The sequence below is a fragment of the Poecile atricapillus genome, chromosome 16, assembly GCF_030490865.1.
Source record: "Poecile atricapillus isolate bPoeAtr1 chromosome 16, bPoeAtr1.hap1, whole genome shotgun sequence".
In the NCBI taxonomy this organism is placed as follows: Eukaryota; Metazoa; Chordata; class Aves; order Passeriformes; family Paridae; genus Poecile; species Poecile atricapillus.
Genome location: NC_081264.1, coordinates 10,269,751 through 10,288,119, shown reverse-complemented (window position 1 = coordinate 10,288,119; position 18,369 = coordinate 10,269,751). Strand labels below are relative to the sequence as shown.

The window sequence follows — 18,369 nt, the reverse complement described above, 5'->3', positions numbered from 1 at the left end:
AAACACCACCTTCCACAAAGGCTCCTGAACAGCTGTCAGATAACCAGGATGTTTCTAACCAGCTTGGCTCCCATCAATCCAGTGACTTTCCTTGTATTTAGATCTTACTTGTCTTTGGGAATTCAACCCTTCAACTCTTCTTGTGTGTGTGCACACAAAAACACACAAAGTAAAGACTAATGGGGGAGATGATCTTCCCCCTTCCGAGGCAATCAGTAATAAATAACTGGAAGACCAAGGTAGGGCCCAAGGGAGGAAATGAGCCTAGAGAGAGATATTTGCACACTGTTTCAGCAGAGGCACCTGAACAGATGCTGAGAGTGAGGGACACTGCGGCAGCAACCAGATACAACCTATTTCCAGGCTGAGAGGCAGAATACACTGTGAGCACATATCCAAAGATAGAGGTACAAAAGTTACAACTTCTGGAGCCTCACCACTCATGGATCCTGGTTGCAACCACGTAAATTGAAGGGTCAGCGCTGATCTTCAGGTGAAAGCTGTAAACTCCTGGGTGTGCCTGCAGGGAGGCACCCCAAGAATTTAATTTCATGTTGTCCCCGAGATTATTTTTTTTTGTTGTGCAATCTGATGAAATTTACACCACATGTTGAGTGTCTGGCTGACCCCCTTCATACAGCAGCAAAGAACCCCCACTTATATTTAGAAGCCTCTTCTAGGATTACATATCAAGATACGTGTTTAGCAGAATGCAGCTGCCTTGTAAGAAGCCAAAGGTGCCAACATGATCCAGGAGCTGAGGCCAGCAATTTCAAGTTTCCATCTGTCTCTGCCTGTAATATGTGCAGGAAAGAAAAGGGAGCTGGACTTGAGGCATGCATTGGTGCCTTCAGTGTGCGAGGACACTGAGTCCAAAAAATGGAAGCCTGAAGCAGCTTTGCAGAAGGAAGACTCAGTTCGTGCACCCAGGACACAGATGTTGAGTTGAAATACATTTTTACTGCTTCCCACCTCCCTTTGTGTCATCAAATAACATCATTCAGCACATATATAATATAACAGGTGGTTCCTTTCCTACAAAAAAAGGTAGGTCCAATGCAGAATAATGGACCAAATCCAAATCTAGATGCGTTACAATGAAGAACAGGTAATTTCCAGAGCCTGTCAGAGATAATCAAACTTTTATACATACCCCTCAAAATATGGAGCAGGCACAAATTCCTCAGTCAGACACCTGCATTCTGCCTTCCACACCCACTGCTGGCACTAGGGCCTTGCTGATTTGGGCACTAAAATGTTATTTAGGCTCCCTGTGTTTGCTGCCTGCTTTGGGATGTGTCTGTCACACAACAGAAGGATGTGGTTGTACAAGGACCATACCTCTTTCCAGCACAAGCTGCACTTCCCAAACATGGTTGAAAATTTATGTAAACATAAATAAATGAAGAGAACCAATACCAGTACATTAGTAAAGCAAAAATAAGATTACCTATGACACAGAAGCACTAAGGACATTAGAGGAATTGCTGCATTCTCTCCTCTCTGTCACATTAAGTGGTTTAATATAAAGCCTTTATTTTTATACCAATCAATAGCACTGTAAGGTACCAACATTTATCTTCAGAAGCACTGAAGGTACAATGGCTCAATTCTCAATTATATTACGAGTGAGACTTCAAAGATATTTATGAGGAACATGATGCAAGTTAGATTTCCAGTATGGTTTTCAAAAGCTTCTGAACAAGTCGGGTGTATAACTCCTATTGATCTCAACCCTTGTCAGGCAGTTTAAAAAAAATACTTCAAGTTGCCTATCCCTACCCTCTGGTGCCCACATATCTTTGGAAACCTCCTTTTGCTGTGATTCACTTCATTCTGAAACTGTCCAAGGGGTTAGAAAAAAGGATATTACTCTTTCCAGTAGAAGAGGCAACAAAACTAAGGAAAGATACTTCCCACATACCAGAATAGATGTGAATTAAAAGTAATTTTATTCCACTTGTCAATGACATTTCTATCATATCTGATAATAAGGCAAGCTACTAAAAGTCCCACAAGACATATCAGACCATTAAAATAGTATTCAAAAACCAAAGAGGAGTTCACAGAACAGCCAATTCTTGGGAACATCAAAATCAGTGGCAAGATTCCCATGTGGACAAATCTGATCAGTGTAAATGTTTAATAAATCAGCTGACTTCACCAGTGTTTGAGAAGTTTAATACTGCAGTAATTGAGGAGAGGTGTTGCTTCACTGACTTCAATGAAAAACAGAATTTGGCAGGAAGGAAAGCGAAAAAGCACATTGAAAATATAATATCAAGGCACAAAAAATACATGCTACTTCCAGGCATATGCTTTAACAGGTAAAGGTTTCTGGGAGGATTCTTTTGTTTTTTATAGGTTGTTGAACTCCTGACAGATGATTCTTCTCTCAGCTGCACCTGCAGAACTCCCTGGATTTCTGGGCAGTCGCTCCAGGTTGAAGTTGGTGCAGGGAGAGGGACTGGAAGTTGGCACAGCTCTCTTGAAGGTGTGGTAATAAAGCAAAGAGAGCAGCAACTGCTGAGGATGCAGCCACATCTTAATGCTCACCAGAGCTTACTCCTTTTAACACGGAATATTTGCATGATAGAACAATTGCATTCTGTGAAAGTTTCCAGCTAATAAAAAACAGCTGTCCCATGCTAAATTTTCACAAGGTATCAAGAAACTGCAGTAATTTAGAGGCCATCAGGTCTGGAGCCTGAGGCTGCTCGCTGAGTAGTGTCTAAGGATCAGGAAGAGTGTCTGTAACTAGGCAGAGGTGCAGAAGTCTGTCCATCTCTAACTGCAGTGATACACAGACCAGACACAGAGATGAGAGGATGAGCTAAACAAAACCCACGTGAACAAAGCAGAACACAATGAAACTATGTGCCTTGGTAGAAGCACAACAACAAAGGGATAAAGGACATCTGTTTAAAAAGACCTTTTGTCAGATAAAAAAAACAGGAACTTTTTACATAAATGAAGTTTAAAGAGGAAAATATGATCAGTGCAAATTTAATGCAGGACTGGAGCGAAGTCAAGGGAGTGCAACAATGAAAGACAACAAAACAAAAATAAATCATTAAGAAAAACATGGAGCTATGGAAGAAGAGTCTCTCTTAATAATCAAGTGATTGAAATCGGTCCCAGGTGGTTAAAAATCCAAGGTAAAGTTCTAACAGCAGAGGATGACAAAAGAAAGCAGCTGCTGAGTCAGAGTGTGCCCATGGCATTATAAAATCACAGAGCAGGATAAAATCACAAACCCATGGGTACAGGTGTCTCACGTTGAGACTATTTTAAAGAAATGGAAAAATCCTTAATGGCCTGATCCAAAATCTGCCAGAAGTAACAGGAGTTCTCCTACCAGCTTCAGTGGGCTGTGCATCAGATCTTACACTGTGCACTACAAACAGTCTGGATACGTTGGCTTTGACTGGCTGGGGTCAGCCAGGGAACATCACAGATCCAGCATACATTCCATGGAAATGAGAAAGAAAGGGGATTTTTTTTTAAGGGCAAGATCTCATGATACATTAGGGTGAAAGAGAAAATGCTGCTTTATACTGAGATGTCTCATAAATAAATAATTTTGAAAACCTGGTCACGCCATGCTGATTAACTAACCGGGCTATCAGTTCATTCACCAGTAACATGCCTCTGCAGACTTGTAGGGTCAGAGCTAACAGTCTGGAATGGTTTCCATCTCTTCTTTTTCCCCCTCCAGAGGTTTACATGTTGATACCATCCAAGTGCCGTCCTGGTCTTCAGATAGCATGCTGCAAGGACACAGAAATACATGTGTTTAAAGGAGGAGAAGACAGAGAGTTTGCCCTGTGAGTTTAAATTATTAATTCTACAGATCTAATGGATACATTATGCCACATTAGTGGCATTTGGTCTCTTAACAAACATCCCTCTAGACTAGCAGCTCAATACAGTTTTGAATCAAAAAGCTGAGTTTCTAATGGCATTGGTCATCTGTCAATCCGAACTGAATTTTTAAACTGGGTTACCTGAATCAATGCAAATTAGGGCTGTTCATTGCCAGGAAATGGGCTCTTATTTGACAAAGATTCATGAGGTCAGCGGCATCTCTGCTTCCTTGGAGTGGTACATGAAGCAGTCAGACAAGAACAACACTCCAGAAGTGGGGAACTTGGGAAATCCAACAGTAATACACAACATGCTTTAAAAGGACTGGGAAACCTGTGCATCTGCATTAGGAGAGGATCTGAGGAGTTCCCTCAAATTCTTGTGCAGAGGAAAGCTCTCAGACAACACCCATGGGTGCCTTGACCTATCCCTGGATTCTGGGTTCTCCTGGAGTCTGGGGGATCTCCTCCATCAGGCAGTTACATTCTAGCAGCTCCTCACGCAGGGATCTAGGAGCTGAGGCACTGCACAGTAAATATATCCTGCAGACAGCATCAATGCCTTTGCTGATTGTCTCTTGGATGCTACTCATGGCTCCACTGGGTAAAATCCATTGTGGGAACATCTCCTCTGTGCACAGATGAAACAGCTGTTTCGGGATCAGGATTTTTCATGTGGTTTGCTAAGGAAGTCAGGTTGATGTAACCACATTGTCTGTGCACCTGCACACTGTGCTCAGCCCCCCAGCTGAGGGAACACTTTGAGAGACAGGTAGAGGACTTTAGGCTCCTGTGTTTTCACAAATCCAGGAAAACAAGGTAAGGATCAAGGAAATAATCAGTATGTGCCCTTACCAATAGAAAAGCAGCAGTATGAGCTCCCTGGCTGGTGGACACCAAGAGTTAAAGAACAGGAATGCCCTGACTTCTGGCTTGGAGCTCCATCCCTTACTGGCAGGCCAATCCCTGCAGCACAAGACCCTGATTTGTTTATTTTTATGGTAAGGTGCAGAGGACAGGATGGCCAATGTAAAGATCTGAGGCTGGCTGAGTTATCCCTGTCCTCATGCTGGTCTTCAGCTTATCCTGTCTCTGAAAGACTGGCAGTCTCTGAGTGAAATATCTGCAAAGGCTTCTGAGAACCTCAGGAACAGGACGGCAGAGATATTAAAAATAATCTTGCATTCCTTTTCCTCCTGAAGAATTATTTCTAAGTCTGAGGAAACTGTGTGTGTACATCTGTCCCTGGTGCACAGTTTAAACACTTACTCCTTTTCCTTCTGCCAGGAATTACCAATGCTGCATTACTGCACACGTGCTTGATTTAAAACCCTTCTGATTCTGAGCAGTGCAAGCTGGTGCTTTCCTCACAGCCTGGCTGGCTTTGTGTTCCTTGGAAGTCATGCTGACAGGTGGCATTTCTGTGGCTTCCCTGGGGTGAAGTTCTAAATCAAGTGAGGTTAAAGAAGGGGTCAGAAGTTCAGGCTCCTCTACGAAAGCATTAAAATATCATAATGGTTTGCATAAAATTCTAAAGTCCCAGCGTTTTGGCTACCCTTCCTCAGAGCAAAACTGTTGCTGTCTCAGTCTACTGAAGTTTTTACTTCTAACACCTCTCACTCATCCTCCACATTTCTGCTTGGCTTACTCCTACTTGTCCAGACTGCAGAAATCCAAAAGAGAGGAGCACAGAAGACGTGGGCTGTGTATGAAATGCCTTGTGGCTCAACTGGGTGGCAAAACTCATGTGAGCTCTAGTTCAGCCCTGAACAGCATTGTGAAGTGTCAGTCAGACACTAGAGATGGTCTACAAGTATGTGCTGTGAGGAACTGAATATTGTTCTGAACTACTCACATGGCAGCATGAAGTAGAATATGACATGTTTAGATCCGGTTAAGAAAAGGGTTTGGGACATCTAGGATCTTCTTCGTTGAAGTAAGGAGGATCCAGCCCAGGCTTTTGTTTCCCTAAACCCTGCCAGCAGAACTCAAATGCAATCTGAGGATGTCTCGTGTCAGCAAAACCCAAAACAAAACAGAATTTGGAATAAAAAATGTTGAGGCTGCTCTGAAAACACAGATTGTAAATGACTTGAGAGCCCTCACTGACTGACAAAATTACCACCTTTTGCTGAACAAAATGCTTGGAGGTGGGAAGGCTGGCTCCAAGTCTGGGGAAAGGTTGCTAAGAGGAGCATGAGAACAGTGGCACTGGGTGGGAGCAAAGAGGGTATGGCACACACAGGCTGTGGCACACAGCCCTGCCCTGCTCCAGGTCACCGTGGTGTCCCCTCAGGGAAGGCAAACAGGTCCCATTTCTCACTGCAGCTCTTGATGGACAACATGCCTGAGGCACACATGCAGGGCCAGACTGTGGTGACACAAATACCAGCTGAAGTTAATCTGAGCAAGCTCTGGAAATGTAACTCAGCGCTCAGGACTGGCAAGGCAGGGGCACAGGGGAAGCTGACAGGAGAGGGTAAAAGCAAATGGGGAAGAGTAAGAATAAATTTGGCCCAGTGTGGACTGAGGCACAGCCCTGATTTCGCACAGAGCACAGCTCTGCACTCAGAGTCCTCAGCCTGCTGAGGGACACCCCAACTTACACTGATCAGGACACACAAGTTTTATTGCTGGGCTGTCAATTCCAGTGATGCAAGTGATGGCTTCCCCTTGCCTACATTTAGGGGCATGACTGCAGAATGTAGATGCTTCCCAAGTGGAGGGTGGGCCCTGTTCCAGGATATAAATATGTATCACTACATATCTTAATATATGTTTGCTAAAGATAACATGCCAGTGTTTAAGACAAATGAGGCTCTCCAAGGCAGCAGGAGAAGCCCCAAGCTGACTTAGCTCCGAGTAAATCTTCAAAATGAGAAGTCAGGGCTGTTTCTTCCCTGCACACGTAGGTGTTGGCTGCTGTTATTCCTGTGCTACTCTTGCTCTGTGACTGAACAAACCAGGGAAGGCACATGAGGACACCTGGAAGTAGGGGTTTTCTGAAAAGTGAAAGGGTCTTCCTCTTCCCAAGTCTGCCACTATTATTGGGGGTACAGGATTTTTGGTGCTATGAAACCATTGTTTGTTCAAAGAAGGAATTTCCTGCTCTTCCTCTCTCTTCAGCTTCTACCATTTCTACCCTCGACACACTGGGCCTGATATTTTTCTCCTGGCTGAGGCACGTGGAATAGTTTTGAAGGAGGCTTCAGAGCCAGCTGAGCCTGACTCAAGTTCCTGTACCAAGAAGAAGTTGGTACAATTGTGTAACAATTGATAGAGATTCCTCCCTGCCAACCTGACTTGGATATCTCACTTTTGTTGTTTCCCAGAGGCTGGATGCTGTGGAAGAGAACTCGAGTTCTTAGTACACTTCAGTACATCATTGATACTGGCAGTGCTATCTCCCAGAGGTAATTTGCAGTAAGACTTGTTATCCTTTGAAGACCAAAAGAAGCCACAAGGAATGTCAGCAGGAAGAACTGGGTACTGTGGTATCTGATTCATTTCAAATGGATGAAGTACACAGGAATCAATCTTGGAAGGGTCAAGCTTTTCATACATATTGCTGAAGTCTAACTTTCAGGAAAAATGCATGTGTAGTTCACGGAAACATTAAATCTGTGCTTAACTGTAATCAAATAAATCTTCCATATTATTGTATCAAGGCTCTTTTGTGCTACCTTACTAATATTGAAACATATTTTAAAGTTAGGATACAACTTATTTACAACCACTTCACTTTAGCAGAGGCAAAGTGGCTGTCAGTAAATAATCATGAGAAAGGCACAAATGGGTGTGAGATCACTGAAGGGAGAGAGCAAAGCCATTCAGTGGCATGTCAGACTAAGATGATTTAGTATAAAGTGAAAATGTCCAAGAGAAAGGCAACAGAAGGGAGCCAGGTAAGCATGGAGAGTGGAAAGACCAGTTGGGTGCTTCTGTTCACTCATTTGCACATCAAAAGATTGTTGCTTAGAATCCTTGCTTAGAAGCAAAGGCTTTTTGGAGGGTGACAAGTGAGAGGGAGAAGGGGAGCAGTAATACGCTGGAAGGGCAGAGTGAATCCAGTAAACCCTGGCTCCTCACAAAAGTCATGGCACCATTTGGCCAAGAAAGCTTTGTGGAAACTATGTACAGAAATTAATCTCCCAGCAGTATGCTGAGGGTTCCCAGGCACCTGGCTGCTTCCACCCAACAGAGAGTTTTGTCTTTAAAAAAGACCCCAGGACCAAAACCAAATTAAAAAGTCCTCAGAAGAAAAATGAAGCTGTATTATGCTGGTTTACTGCTGCCTGGTCATTGTGAATGCTTCAGGCCAGTGCTGTCTGCCACTCCTCACACTGCCCCTCTCTCCTCTACTTTGAAAAAAATAACTGAGCTGCTCTCCTTGCCTGAGAAATGATGAGTAAGGTGGTGGAGGCGAACAGAAGAATTTACTGCTGCTGTCAATTACAAAACTTGGCACCCCCAGCCTGAAGGGACTTGGGTTTAAATCTGTGAGTGCAGAATGAACTGAACACAAGCTGAACCACAACTCATGCTTGCAAATGCATAGAAAATTAGTGAATGCACAGGACACTTCAGAGTCTGTGGCACCATCTGATAATGTCCCACAGAGCTGGACCCCATGCCCAGTAACTCCCCTCCAGCTCAATATGTCATACTTCAAATTTTGTATGAAAATGCTGTACACGTTTAACCAGTAACTCCATTCCACTCCTCGGGGATGTCCTCGTTTCAGTGGTAAATGTTTATGCATAAGTTTGTACAGTGCACTGAAAGGCCCTCCAACCAAACCAGCCAATAATAAATTCATTTAAATTGGTTATTTTAATGGGAAGTGCACAATATTGTGGAGAAAAGAACATATTGTTGCACAGCCTTAAGAAAGGTTATCAATACCCTCAATTGCTTTTGTCCTCTTTTCCAGTAATCCATCTGGGTAACCAATGTGTTACAGAGATTCATTTGTTGATCTTTGTTTCTATTATTGCAGGTGTGGGAAGGCAGGACAATAACACAGCATGGAGAGTGAAGGACCTTACCCCACAGAGACCCAAGTCAGAATGACATTTGTGGTCACTTTTGATATAGTTCTGGCCATCTGTTTTACTGTCAAACAGAAGAGCAACTGACTATTGTCTCCTCCTTGCAGAATTAAAATATCAGTTGGCGAGACTGTGGTACTGAAAATTAGCACCTGGGGAATCTGTTACCTGAAATTTAAAGATGTCAGGTCACTTGGTCTGAAAGATGGTACAGCTGAGGAGGAGAAAATCCAAAAAGCAACTGGCCAAAATTGGAAAAACATATCAGAGCTGCAAGAGTTTCATGAAAACCCCCTGCTGCCAAGACAGAATCGCTTGTGTTTAACCACAGACAACAGAATTTTCTAAACCGTAAAATATGAAAAGAATCTTTTGGAAAGCATACATGCATCCCTAAATAGATAAAGAAAGGCAGTTGTGGCAGTGCTCAGTGTGCTGTTCTGGAGTGCCTGCACAGAGGGCTGTGAGGCCTTGCTCACCGTTGTGAAGTGAACCGCGCAGTAGATGCCGATGATGACGAGGCCGATGATGATGGAGGCCACGGCCACCCAGAGCGCGTTGCGAGCCAGCCGCTTGGAGCCCTCTATGTCCCCTTGGTTGTAGCTGTTCAGAGCCTGCAGAGGGGAAACAGGGAATCACAGCTGTTCCTTTAAAACACAAACCTGTTGGCAAAGCAGCGTGACAGCTCTGAACCAACAAATCAATGTCTGCTGCCAAGGCAAGCAGGGAGTCCAGTTTTCTGTTCCACGCATTTTCAGTGCCTTTCATTGAAGCTACAGCTCTTTTTTTCTTTAGAGTGGTGAGGCTTTGTTCATATGATACACACCAGCATAAAAGCTGTCAAACCAACATCCACCCACTTGCATAAAACAGTGGCTTTTATCTTTGGAAATAGTTTTGTAGTAGATGGGAATTGTTAGTTGGCCACTTCACTAGCAGTGAGATAAATTCTTATGCTTTATAGGACTACAAGCACAGAAAAGAGCATGAATAGGCTGTATTTCTAGAGAAAGTCTCAGTAAAACTTAAAAAAGCTTATTAATTTCCTATTTTTCACATATTTTTCTTTTCCAAAGTTTGAAGAATTAATACGCAATTTGCTAGTGGTGGGTAAAATACAAACCAAAGAAATATAGGTCATCTGAACAAGACATCTGAGTGCCATGCTCATGGGCTAGAAGTTGTGTTCCTTTGCATTTCTGGAAGACACTGATAATTATTATCATATCTATCCTGAGGTGTGCATCAGACATCCCCATATCATCTCAAGAGACTGAGTTTCTCTCTACCCACCCGTGACTTAGCAGATGCTTTACATTCGTTACATGCTCAGATTGCAAGGTGTGAGAGGACCACTCTGACCTTCTAGGCTTTTGTGAGACAGACTATATGATTTTCTGAATTAATTTTTGGTTTAACTAAACCATTTTTAAAGGAAAAGATTCAGTGAAAGAGACAGAAGTACTGTAATACATGAGTCTAAACACAGTTTGTAGTATTTTTTCCCCAAGGATGAGATGCTATCAAAGCATTAAAAAGGGCATTATTCCTAAGAATTCTTTTGCAAGACCATGAGAGTTTGAGTTCATAAACCATAACACTGAGTCCAGATTTCTTGATCAGATTACACTGTTGAACTCACCATACTTCCTCAGGGAATCAGATTAGTCACAACATGGTTTTTAGTATCTTGTATATATTTCAGGAGGTATCAGAGAAATGGGAAGAATAGGGGAGAGATATGGGGACCTGATCAAATTAACTGTTCTCTGGAATGAAGAATTCAGATTGTCTCTAGCAAATGACTGCATGAGGCATCACCATGTGCTATAATGAAAGTACTTCAGTTATAAATCACTTTTTGCAGCAAGCACAGAACAAGAGTGAGGAGCTGAGACTGTGGAGAGCAGGAAAGGGATGAAGTTTAGAGCACACCAAGCATTGCTGTAGAGCCATTTCTCCTAAGCAGGAAGGCACTAAAGGGCATGTTGTGTGTGCTGATTAATGAGCACACAGAGCTAATGGGCTGGGTGCACTCGTGGTGTCAGCACTGCAGGAGCATCAGCACAGCCCAGCCAGTCCCAAAGCAACACAGCCTGCATTCCTAGAATTGCATCTCAAGGATAAGTGCAGGTACTTATTCCCTGGAGTCTACGAAAGGCTGAGCTCCTGATGCACTCATGTCCTTAAAGAGAGCACTGATACATTTCTTCCCTTCCTGGAAGCCCACATGCCTAAATATTTCTCTGGTTTATGTCCCCAAAGAGGATCATTAATACCTCTGCTCTGCTGTCAGATTTCATTGAGGTTGGAAAGCAAATAATGGGGAAAGAGGGCAGAGATGGAAATGAGGGATGGATATGAGTACAGGATCAAACAGGACAGTGTCAGCCCTGCTGCTGGTACAAAGGGAGCTGGCACAGTCCTCTCACCTAAGCCACTCCACTGTCCCCAGCAGTCCTGGCTGCAGAAAAGCTTTCTCAAAGTACATTTGGGAAGGTCATTAAAAGGATTGTGAGGAGAAACACAGCTCAGCTTGGCCTCGAGCAGACTGACCTCCTCCTGTCTCTGCCAACAACCACCAATGCCACTGTGGCTGCAGGAGAAACACAGAGAAGCACCACAGACACCCTGGCCCTGGACTTTGTGCTCCCCTCTTATCAAAGGACTCCTCTTGCACGGCGTCTACAGAGGGGTTCCGCAGACACCATCGGCTCCATTCCCCGGGCTTGTGGTCTCAAAAGTCAGACAGAGCTGCAAGCAAGACCTGACAGCACCAGCTTGCAGTTCTGGAGAATTTTACTAATGTATTTAGGAAGTCTGGAAAATGTCCGTGTGATTTCTGCAGGTACTGCATAAATAATTCACTGTGCAAACTTTAATAAATAATGTCATTTTAATACAAATCCACGATGAAGAGGAGGAAAACAGCATTAATGATAAAGAACAGGATTTGGAAGAGACAGGAAGGAGACCAAAGTTTCTCTGTGAAGAGGTTTAAATTAAATGACATATGAAATAACTTAGAAAGCATTCAATAAAAAGTAAGAGGCTTGAGTGATTGGGGTCTGATGCAAAGCTTTTTGAAATTCATTACTTCCATCTCCTTCAAAGGGCTCCTGGTCAAGCTTCCAGTTTTCAACATTAGACAGAGATAACATCAACTGTTAAAGCTTTAAACTGTTACATCTATTTATTTCCAAGGGCTGGGCAATATATTGAGAACACAGAATCTGTATGAGGCATTTGGTCTGTCCAGCTTTTAAAACAAACCAGCCCTTTTCAGCCTAACACCATTTGATTTCTCAGGTTTCTGCTACCTCGCTCTCTATGAAGTCATAATGTAAATTAAAGCCACAGTTCTGCAGCTGTTTATTTACTTGAGTAATCTCAGTGACTTCACCAGGTTCACACACATCTATTTATAAAACATTCTCAGTTCAACAATAAAGTGACTCGACCTCATGTGAACAGAAATGTGCTGAATTAGCTATAAAATATTAATCCCTTTTTATGTGTATTTTCTCTTCCACACTCCCAGAGCACTGATCATGGCAAAACCAGAGAGAACACTGAGTTACTTCAGAAATCTTCCTCTATGTTTCTCACAGGTCTGGGCAGACCAGACCGAGGTTCTCTGATCAGCATTTTCTAAGCCAGGCTGGGTGAGCCTTATTTGGCTGTGCCTGGAAAGGAGACACTCTCTAGTTCAGACCTAAGGAAGAACGAGACCTGCTGACTCAGGGTGACTCCTCACTGTAGGAACAGCTCACAGGGAAACACAAAGAAAAGGGGGGACTTGGGGAGCAATAATTCAGAACAGGCAGGTGCTGAGCAGGACACGTGAAAGGGGAGTTTGCTCTCCAGAGTGTTACAGAGGAAAACCAAAAGCCTACCAGTCTGAAAAGGCAGGGGCCATGCAAAAATGCCTTAACAGCAGCTGCTAAGCCCTGTTGTTTAATATTCCTGAATATTAAATATGTTGTTTAATATTCCTGAATATTAAATATGTTTTTTAATATTCCAGGCTGTCCCATATGGTGTAAAATATCCAGGTACCTACAAGCTACCTAACAAAGGATTTATAAATAATAAACTCTGCCAGTAAACTTTCTAACTCCAGAAACACTGGTCACTGAGCTGGCCACAGCCAACACACTGCACATGGCTCATTAGGATCCCAGTTAGAAGTGGTGACTCCCTGGGAAAGCAAGGTCCATCCCCTCCTGTCCCCATGGCTTCCTCTAATTTGTTGTGTCTGCTCAGGGAAACCCATATAAAGACAAGGCATCTGAATCCAACAGCAACAAATGCAGACGAAGAACTTGTTACTATCAGAGGCAGATGAGCCAAGATTGTCACAGCTTGACCACATATGTTGTTTGAAGCATGGAAATGATTAAACAAAAATATGTCAACAGAAAGAGGGAGTTTGGAGCAAAAATCAGTGAGAAATAGCTTTGGAGAGACTGTTTGGAGGTTGCTACAAATGTAAGGCCCTATGGAATTACAGGACTAGTCTGACTTAGAGATCTTTGAAATAAAGACAGCTGAAGGGGGGTGGTACTGAGAAAGGCCAACTAAACATGTTCCATTGTCAGACTTCAGTGCTGGCATTGAAAATATCCAATTCATTTCCCAGAGTTATTCCACAGCCTCCCTCTAGCCCTGGTCCCACGAGCCAGACACAGCCAGTCCACCCCAGCCAGGTCTCAGACACAGCTGGTAGCTGTGAGAGCTCTTTGGGTTCACCACTGCAGACAAGGAGCCAAAGAGCTCAGTGACATGTGCCCACCCCCAGCCCCACATCACAGAAACCTCCGGTGCCACAGAAGCCTCCTGACCTGGTACCTGCCCCCAAACTCTTGCCCCTGATGCTTGTGGTTACACCTGTATGAGAAAGAATAGGGCAAATGTGAGGGAGGCATCCCTGGGGCTGAGTGAGCCGACTGATGGCACAGCAACATGACACAGCTGCTCACAGAGATCCAGCTGCTGCAAGCAACAAGGAGCAGAACTGATGGCATCTGGCTGGGACTGCAGAAGGGTACTGAGAACAGTGATCCTATAGCCAGGGGTCCTGGGGAAAACAGAACTCCATTTGCCAAAAATGCCAAGCAATGCTCACCCCTGAGAGTGGCCAGTGGCTCTTTGGAGGGGGCTCTTGTAATGCCAATGTGGCAACACACTGATGCCATTAATGTCCTTTCTACCAGCTCTGACCCCTGCCATGAGGAACAGGGAAGAAACAGGGAAAGGTTGTTATTGTAATAAGGAGAACTTGCAAAAGGTTTATTCTAAAAATAAAGTAAAGGAGGTAAGATCTGCAACGGTGAGGTTTGAGACTCCAAAGGTGAGAAAGAAGTGAGGAAACCAGTGCTGGAGTTGTAAATGGGGCAGCAGAAGAGACAGAAGAGACTGAAGACAAATCTGTCATTTATTTTGGGGGTGTGTTAGAGCCCAGACTCTACTTTTAGAGTGAAAACATTGTCTGAATTTAGAACAGTTAAGGAGGACATGACACAGGTACACAGGGTGCTGAACCATGCCCCTTCTAGAAGCCAATAGGACTTTTCCTTTTGGGCCCATTTTAAGAAGTGGAAATTTGTAGATAAACCACTTGTAGGGGTCTTTAAATCTGACCCAAGATCTCAGGCAAGCTCTGCAGACTGTAAAGGTATCTTCTGTAAGAAAAAGAATTAGACTACTCTTATAATTCAGTGTTAGCCTTTAGCAACTCCAGCTGAGAAAGGGAGGGAGGTTGCAGATCCCAGCAGAAGTGGAAATAAAACCAGCACAGGCTAAAATGCATAAACCTGCAGCTGAGGATAATGCAGCAGTTACAGGTTGCAGCTTGGAAAGGCAGGGGGTCAGGCTGTGGAAAAGAAGTTGGACAGGTTATTTTTATAGAAAAAGAGAGGTTTTAGGTAGGATGCTGTTGAAACAGAAGTTATTCCTGGCCAGGGGAGGTTATTGGTCTGGCTGTTGTTTCCCCCTGTAGGGAGTGGGCAGCTGAGACCTGCACAGGCTGCTCAGCATTCAGGAAGTGCTCTTCCCACCCTGGTTCCTCCATATCCCCTGGTAACAGTTACTGATGCCTGACTCCAGAAGCCTGCATGAACTTCAACCAGGCTGTGGGTGGAGATTTCTCCATATGGGCTGCAAAAATCTTTAGAGGCCAAATTCTGTCCTTGACAGTTAACTTCTGTACAGCCCCAGCACCTTGATGAAAGCAGTGTCACAGTGAACAGACGCTCCCAGCCCCAGATCATCAGCTCTCATTACTTTATATAGCACCCTCAGTGTCCATGGACAGAAAGGATGCCGAGTACCAGCTGAACCAAACCTTCCCAAAATAAGGAAAAGAGCATATTGTATACTTAAGGTAACAAGAAAGAAAATAAACACAGAAGGAAATTAAAAAAAAAAAAAAAAAAAAAAAAAAAGAAAAAAAAAGAAGGCAGCAAATACTGAACGTCAAAAAATAAGGAGACTTGAACAATGGCTTTGGAATAGTAGTTTTCAAACTTCAGAAATGTGATTTCTCATCAATCTTTACTCATCTCACTTTACAAGAGTGTGTTTTAGGGTATTTTAGACATAGTTAACTATTCTTATACTTAATTGCAAAAAGAAATAACTACAATTTTACTTACCTTCTCAGCTTGGCTGTCAGAGAAAAGGATGAAAATGCACAACATGTTTTAAACCTTTTTCAGCTCCTAAACAACAGAAATGCATTGCAGTGTTACTGATAACACTGATCATGTATATGATTAGAAAACTCTGGATCTGACTCTGCAACTTTTAACTCAGAGAAGGAGATTCTGTTCCAACAGTACTTTGGAAGTTAAGGGGATTGCTGGGTTATTAAGGACAATGTGTATCAATTACAGACTGTAGGAGTAAGGCTGTTCTCTCAGTGTGTTTGATACTCAATTTACATGGGCAATTACCAGCAATCTCCAACCATAATAATTATCTGTATTATTCTAATAAATAGTATTAAAGAGCTTGTTTACTGGAAAAAGTGCACTCCTATTACATTTGATTAGCTAAAGCAGAAACCAAATCTGATTTCTGTTCTCCAGCTGACACTTTCAAACAAATACAAATGATACTTTCAAACAATCCTGTTCAGCGTGCGACTTAGTTGATGTAACAAACCCCATTAACTGCAATAAACCTGCCACCCGATAGCCTGACAGCGAAAACTTGTTGGAAGCTACCTTTTACTCCGCGTTCTCCATCGCTGCTGGGATAGCTCGGTGGACCCCCTGCCCGCTGCTGCTGATGCTCCCAGGCTCGCTGCCTCACCCGGAGTCCGCAAGCTCCCGGGACAAGCGGCTCAAAGGCGGCTGGACGCCCCTTTCCCCGCCGGGGCCGGCGGTGGCCCCTCGGAGCCCAAGCCGGAGGTGCTACTCACCATGACGGCGAACACGAAGGCGACGATGTTGACGGGATAGGCGGGACAGAAGCAGGAGAGGATGCTGAGGAGCAGGTAGCACTTGGGCCGCTGCTGCGGCGGCTCGTCGGGCAGCTCATCCTCGATGTTGGTCTCGGGGCTGTTCTCCAGAGCCCGCTTGATGTCGGCGCCGGCGGGGAGCGCGGACATGGGGCTGCGGTGCGGCGGGCGGGCGGCGCGGAAAGCCCAGCGCTCCGGGCAGGCGGGACCGAGCGGCGCCGAGCCAAGGGAGCCGCCCCGGGCCGGGGCCGGGCGGGGCGGGGGGGCTGCCGCGGGGTCTCAGCGCGGGGCTGGCTTCACGGGGAGTGCTGGGAAGAGCAGCGAGCCCGACACCGCCCGCCCGCCGAGGCTCCCGGCGCCGCGTCCCCGCGGGGTCCCCGCGCTGCTCCTGCCCGGCCCCGGGAGCGCCCCGGGCGCTGCCGCAGCGCGGCCGGGGCGCAAAACCTGCGGCTGCTCCGGCCTTTTCCCAACTTCTTCAGCGCCTGCAGTTAAAGGACTTAAGCCGAGTTTGCACAGCCCCCGGGGGAACCGCGCCGCGTTCTTAAACTCGCGTTTCCGAGTGTGCGAGCTGCTTCGGCAAGGCGGGTAAAGCCCGCAAAGCCATTTCCTCGCATCTGGACTGAATTTGCCATCTCCTAACCCCTCTTGCTGAACTTAGAAAAAGCACTGAAGAGCAGCAGAAACCAACGAACTTAAAGCATTATGGTCAATTTGTTAGCAAGGGATTCAGTCCTTACTGAACGTGACATCTGTAAGGTGAAACTCACTTTGGGGATGCACGAAAGGGAAAAAGGAAATGAGTATTATGCCCAAACCCCAATATATGGGGGAAAAAACCCCCAGACAACCACAAGTAAATAAAGATCTGCTTCCATAATGGTTTTCAAGTCGGTGAGAAATAAAATGGGAGCCTACACTGAGAAAGGAACAGGCTGTTTCTGCTATGTGATATTTGAAAAACCCTCACATCTGTATCACCAAAATGGAGACTTTTGGTCAGATGAAGGCTGAAGTTGAGATTTTGCTCTCACTGGCTTGTCCTGAGAGCATTCCATTAATTAAAGTTACAAAAAATAGTAAGGTGTGCTTACAGCTTTATGAAGACTTTTATCCCTGGGAGTTTTGTAATAGACTTGAATGGAGCCACTGTTTCCCTGTTCTGGATGTTATCCTACAAGATGTGACACAGTAAAGACTTTTATATGGAATAAAGGTGCAATATTTTCACTTTCACAGACATTAATTATCTCTCAGTTGCATATCTGGAATGTAACATGGAGTGAGAATCTGCTGATCTGTCAAAATGTCAAAAGAAAAGATTGTACGTCTTTAGGAAAGAGGAAGAAAGACCAGCTTCCATCTGCTTGCCAATGTAGCCATTAATGTTCAGCCACAAGCTCTGTGCAGCTGTAAAATCTCTGATCTGTTTGTTCTCAGGGGACTTTAAACAGAGTCACCAGACAAGTGCAGGAAAAACAGTTCACATCACACCACACAATTACTGTTGGGGCTGATTTCAGTAGGGATGGACTCCATACCCTCTGCAAGGGATCAGCCTCTTCCAGGGCCCCTCAAGCCTTTAATCCACAGGCACGGTTTTGGGACCCATTGTTATATCTTAGACTTTGAGTCTGCCTGCTTTGGTTGAACCACAGTTAATTAAAAACCTGTTATCAGGCTCGTGGATGAGAAAATCCAGCTGCTTAGGGCAGTTTGAGCCATCCAAGGCGGACATAAACAAGGACAACAAAAAGCTGTGGCAAATCAGCTCTGCGGAGAAGGCAGAGTTGTGTGCAGAGATCAGCCAGAGAAACATGACCCTGGGCTGTGAGGAAAGGATGTAGATTCCTCCTGTTTAACATCAGACATTGCGTTTCAGTGCTTTTCCAGGGGACCTCCAAGAGACTGATCCGGAGACTGGCAGATAGTTACCAGGGACATCAACAGCCCGTGTTAAACCTTTCTCTGAGGACAATGAAGTGCAGGT

General features: G+C 44.6%; 1 protein-coding gene across 1 annotated transcript; it reads right to left on the bottom strand.

Moving 5' to 3' along the window:
• Window positions 1-1,478: 1,478 nt before the first annotated feature.
• On the bottom strand, window positions 1,479-16,873 carry TMEM233 (transmembrane protein 233). The gene is made up of 3 exons (XM_058851832.1): window positions 16,344-16,873; window positions 9,397-9,531; window positions 1,479-3,770 (listed from the first exon to the last, which is right to left on the bottom strand). Exons 1-3 carry the CDS (start codon window positions 16,530-16,532, stop codon window positions 3,759-3,761), a joined length of 336 nt encoding a protein of 111 aa, XP_058707815.1. The 5' UTR covers window positions 16,533-16,873; the 3' UTR covers window positions 1,479-3,758.
• Window positions 16,874-18,369: the final 1,496 nt, after the last annotated feature.

What these genes read in the sequence shown, in the direction of transcription:
- TMEM233 (XM_058851832.1), bottom strand. Translation starts at nt 16,532, where the DNA reads ATGTCCGCGCTCCCCGCCGGCGCCGACATCAAGCGGGCTCTGGAGAAC. An exon ending in CCTTCGTGTTCGCCGTCATG is followed by an intron (nt 9,532 to 16,343) that starts GTGAGTAGCACC and finishes TCCCCTCTGCAG; the next exon opens with GCTCTGAACAGCTACAACCA.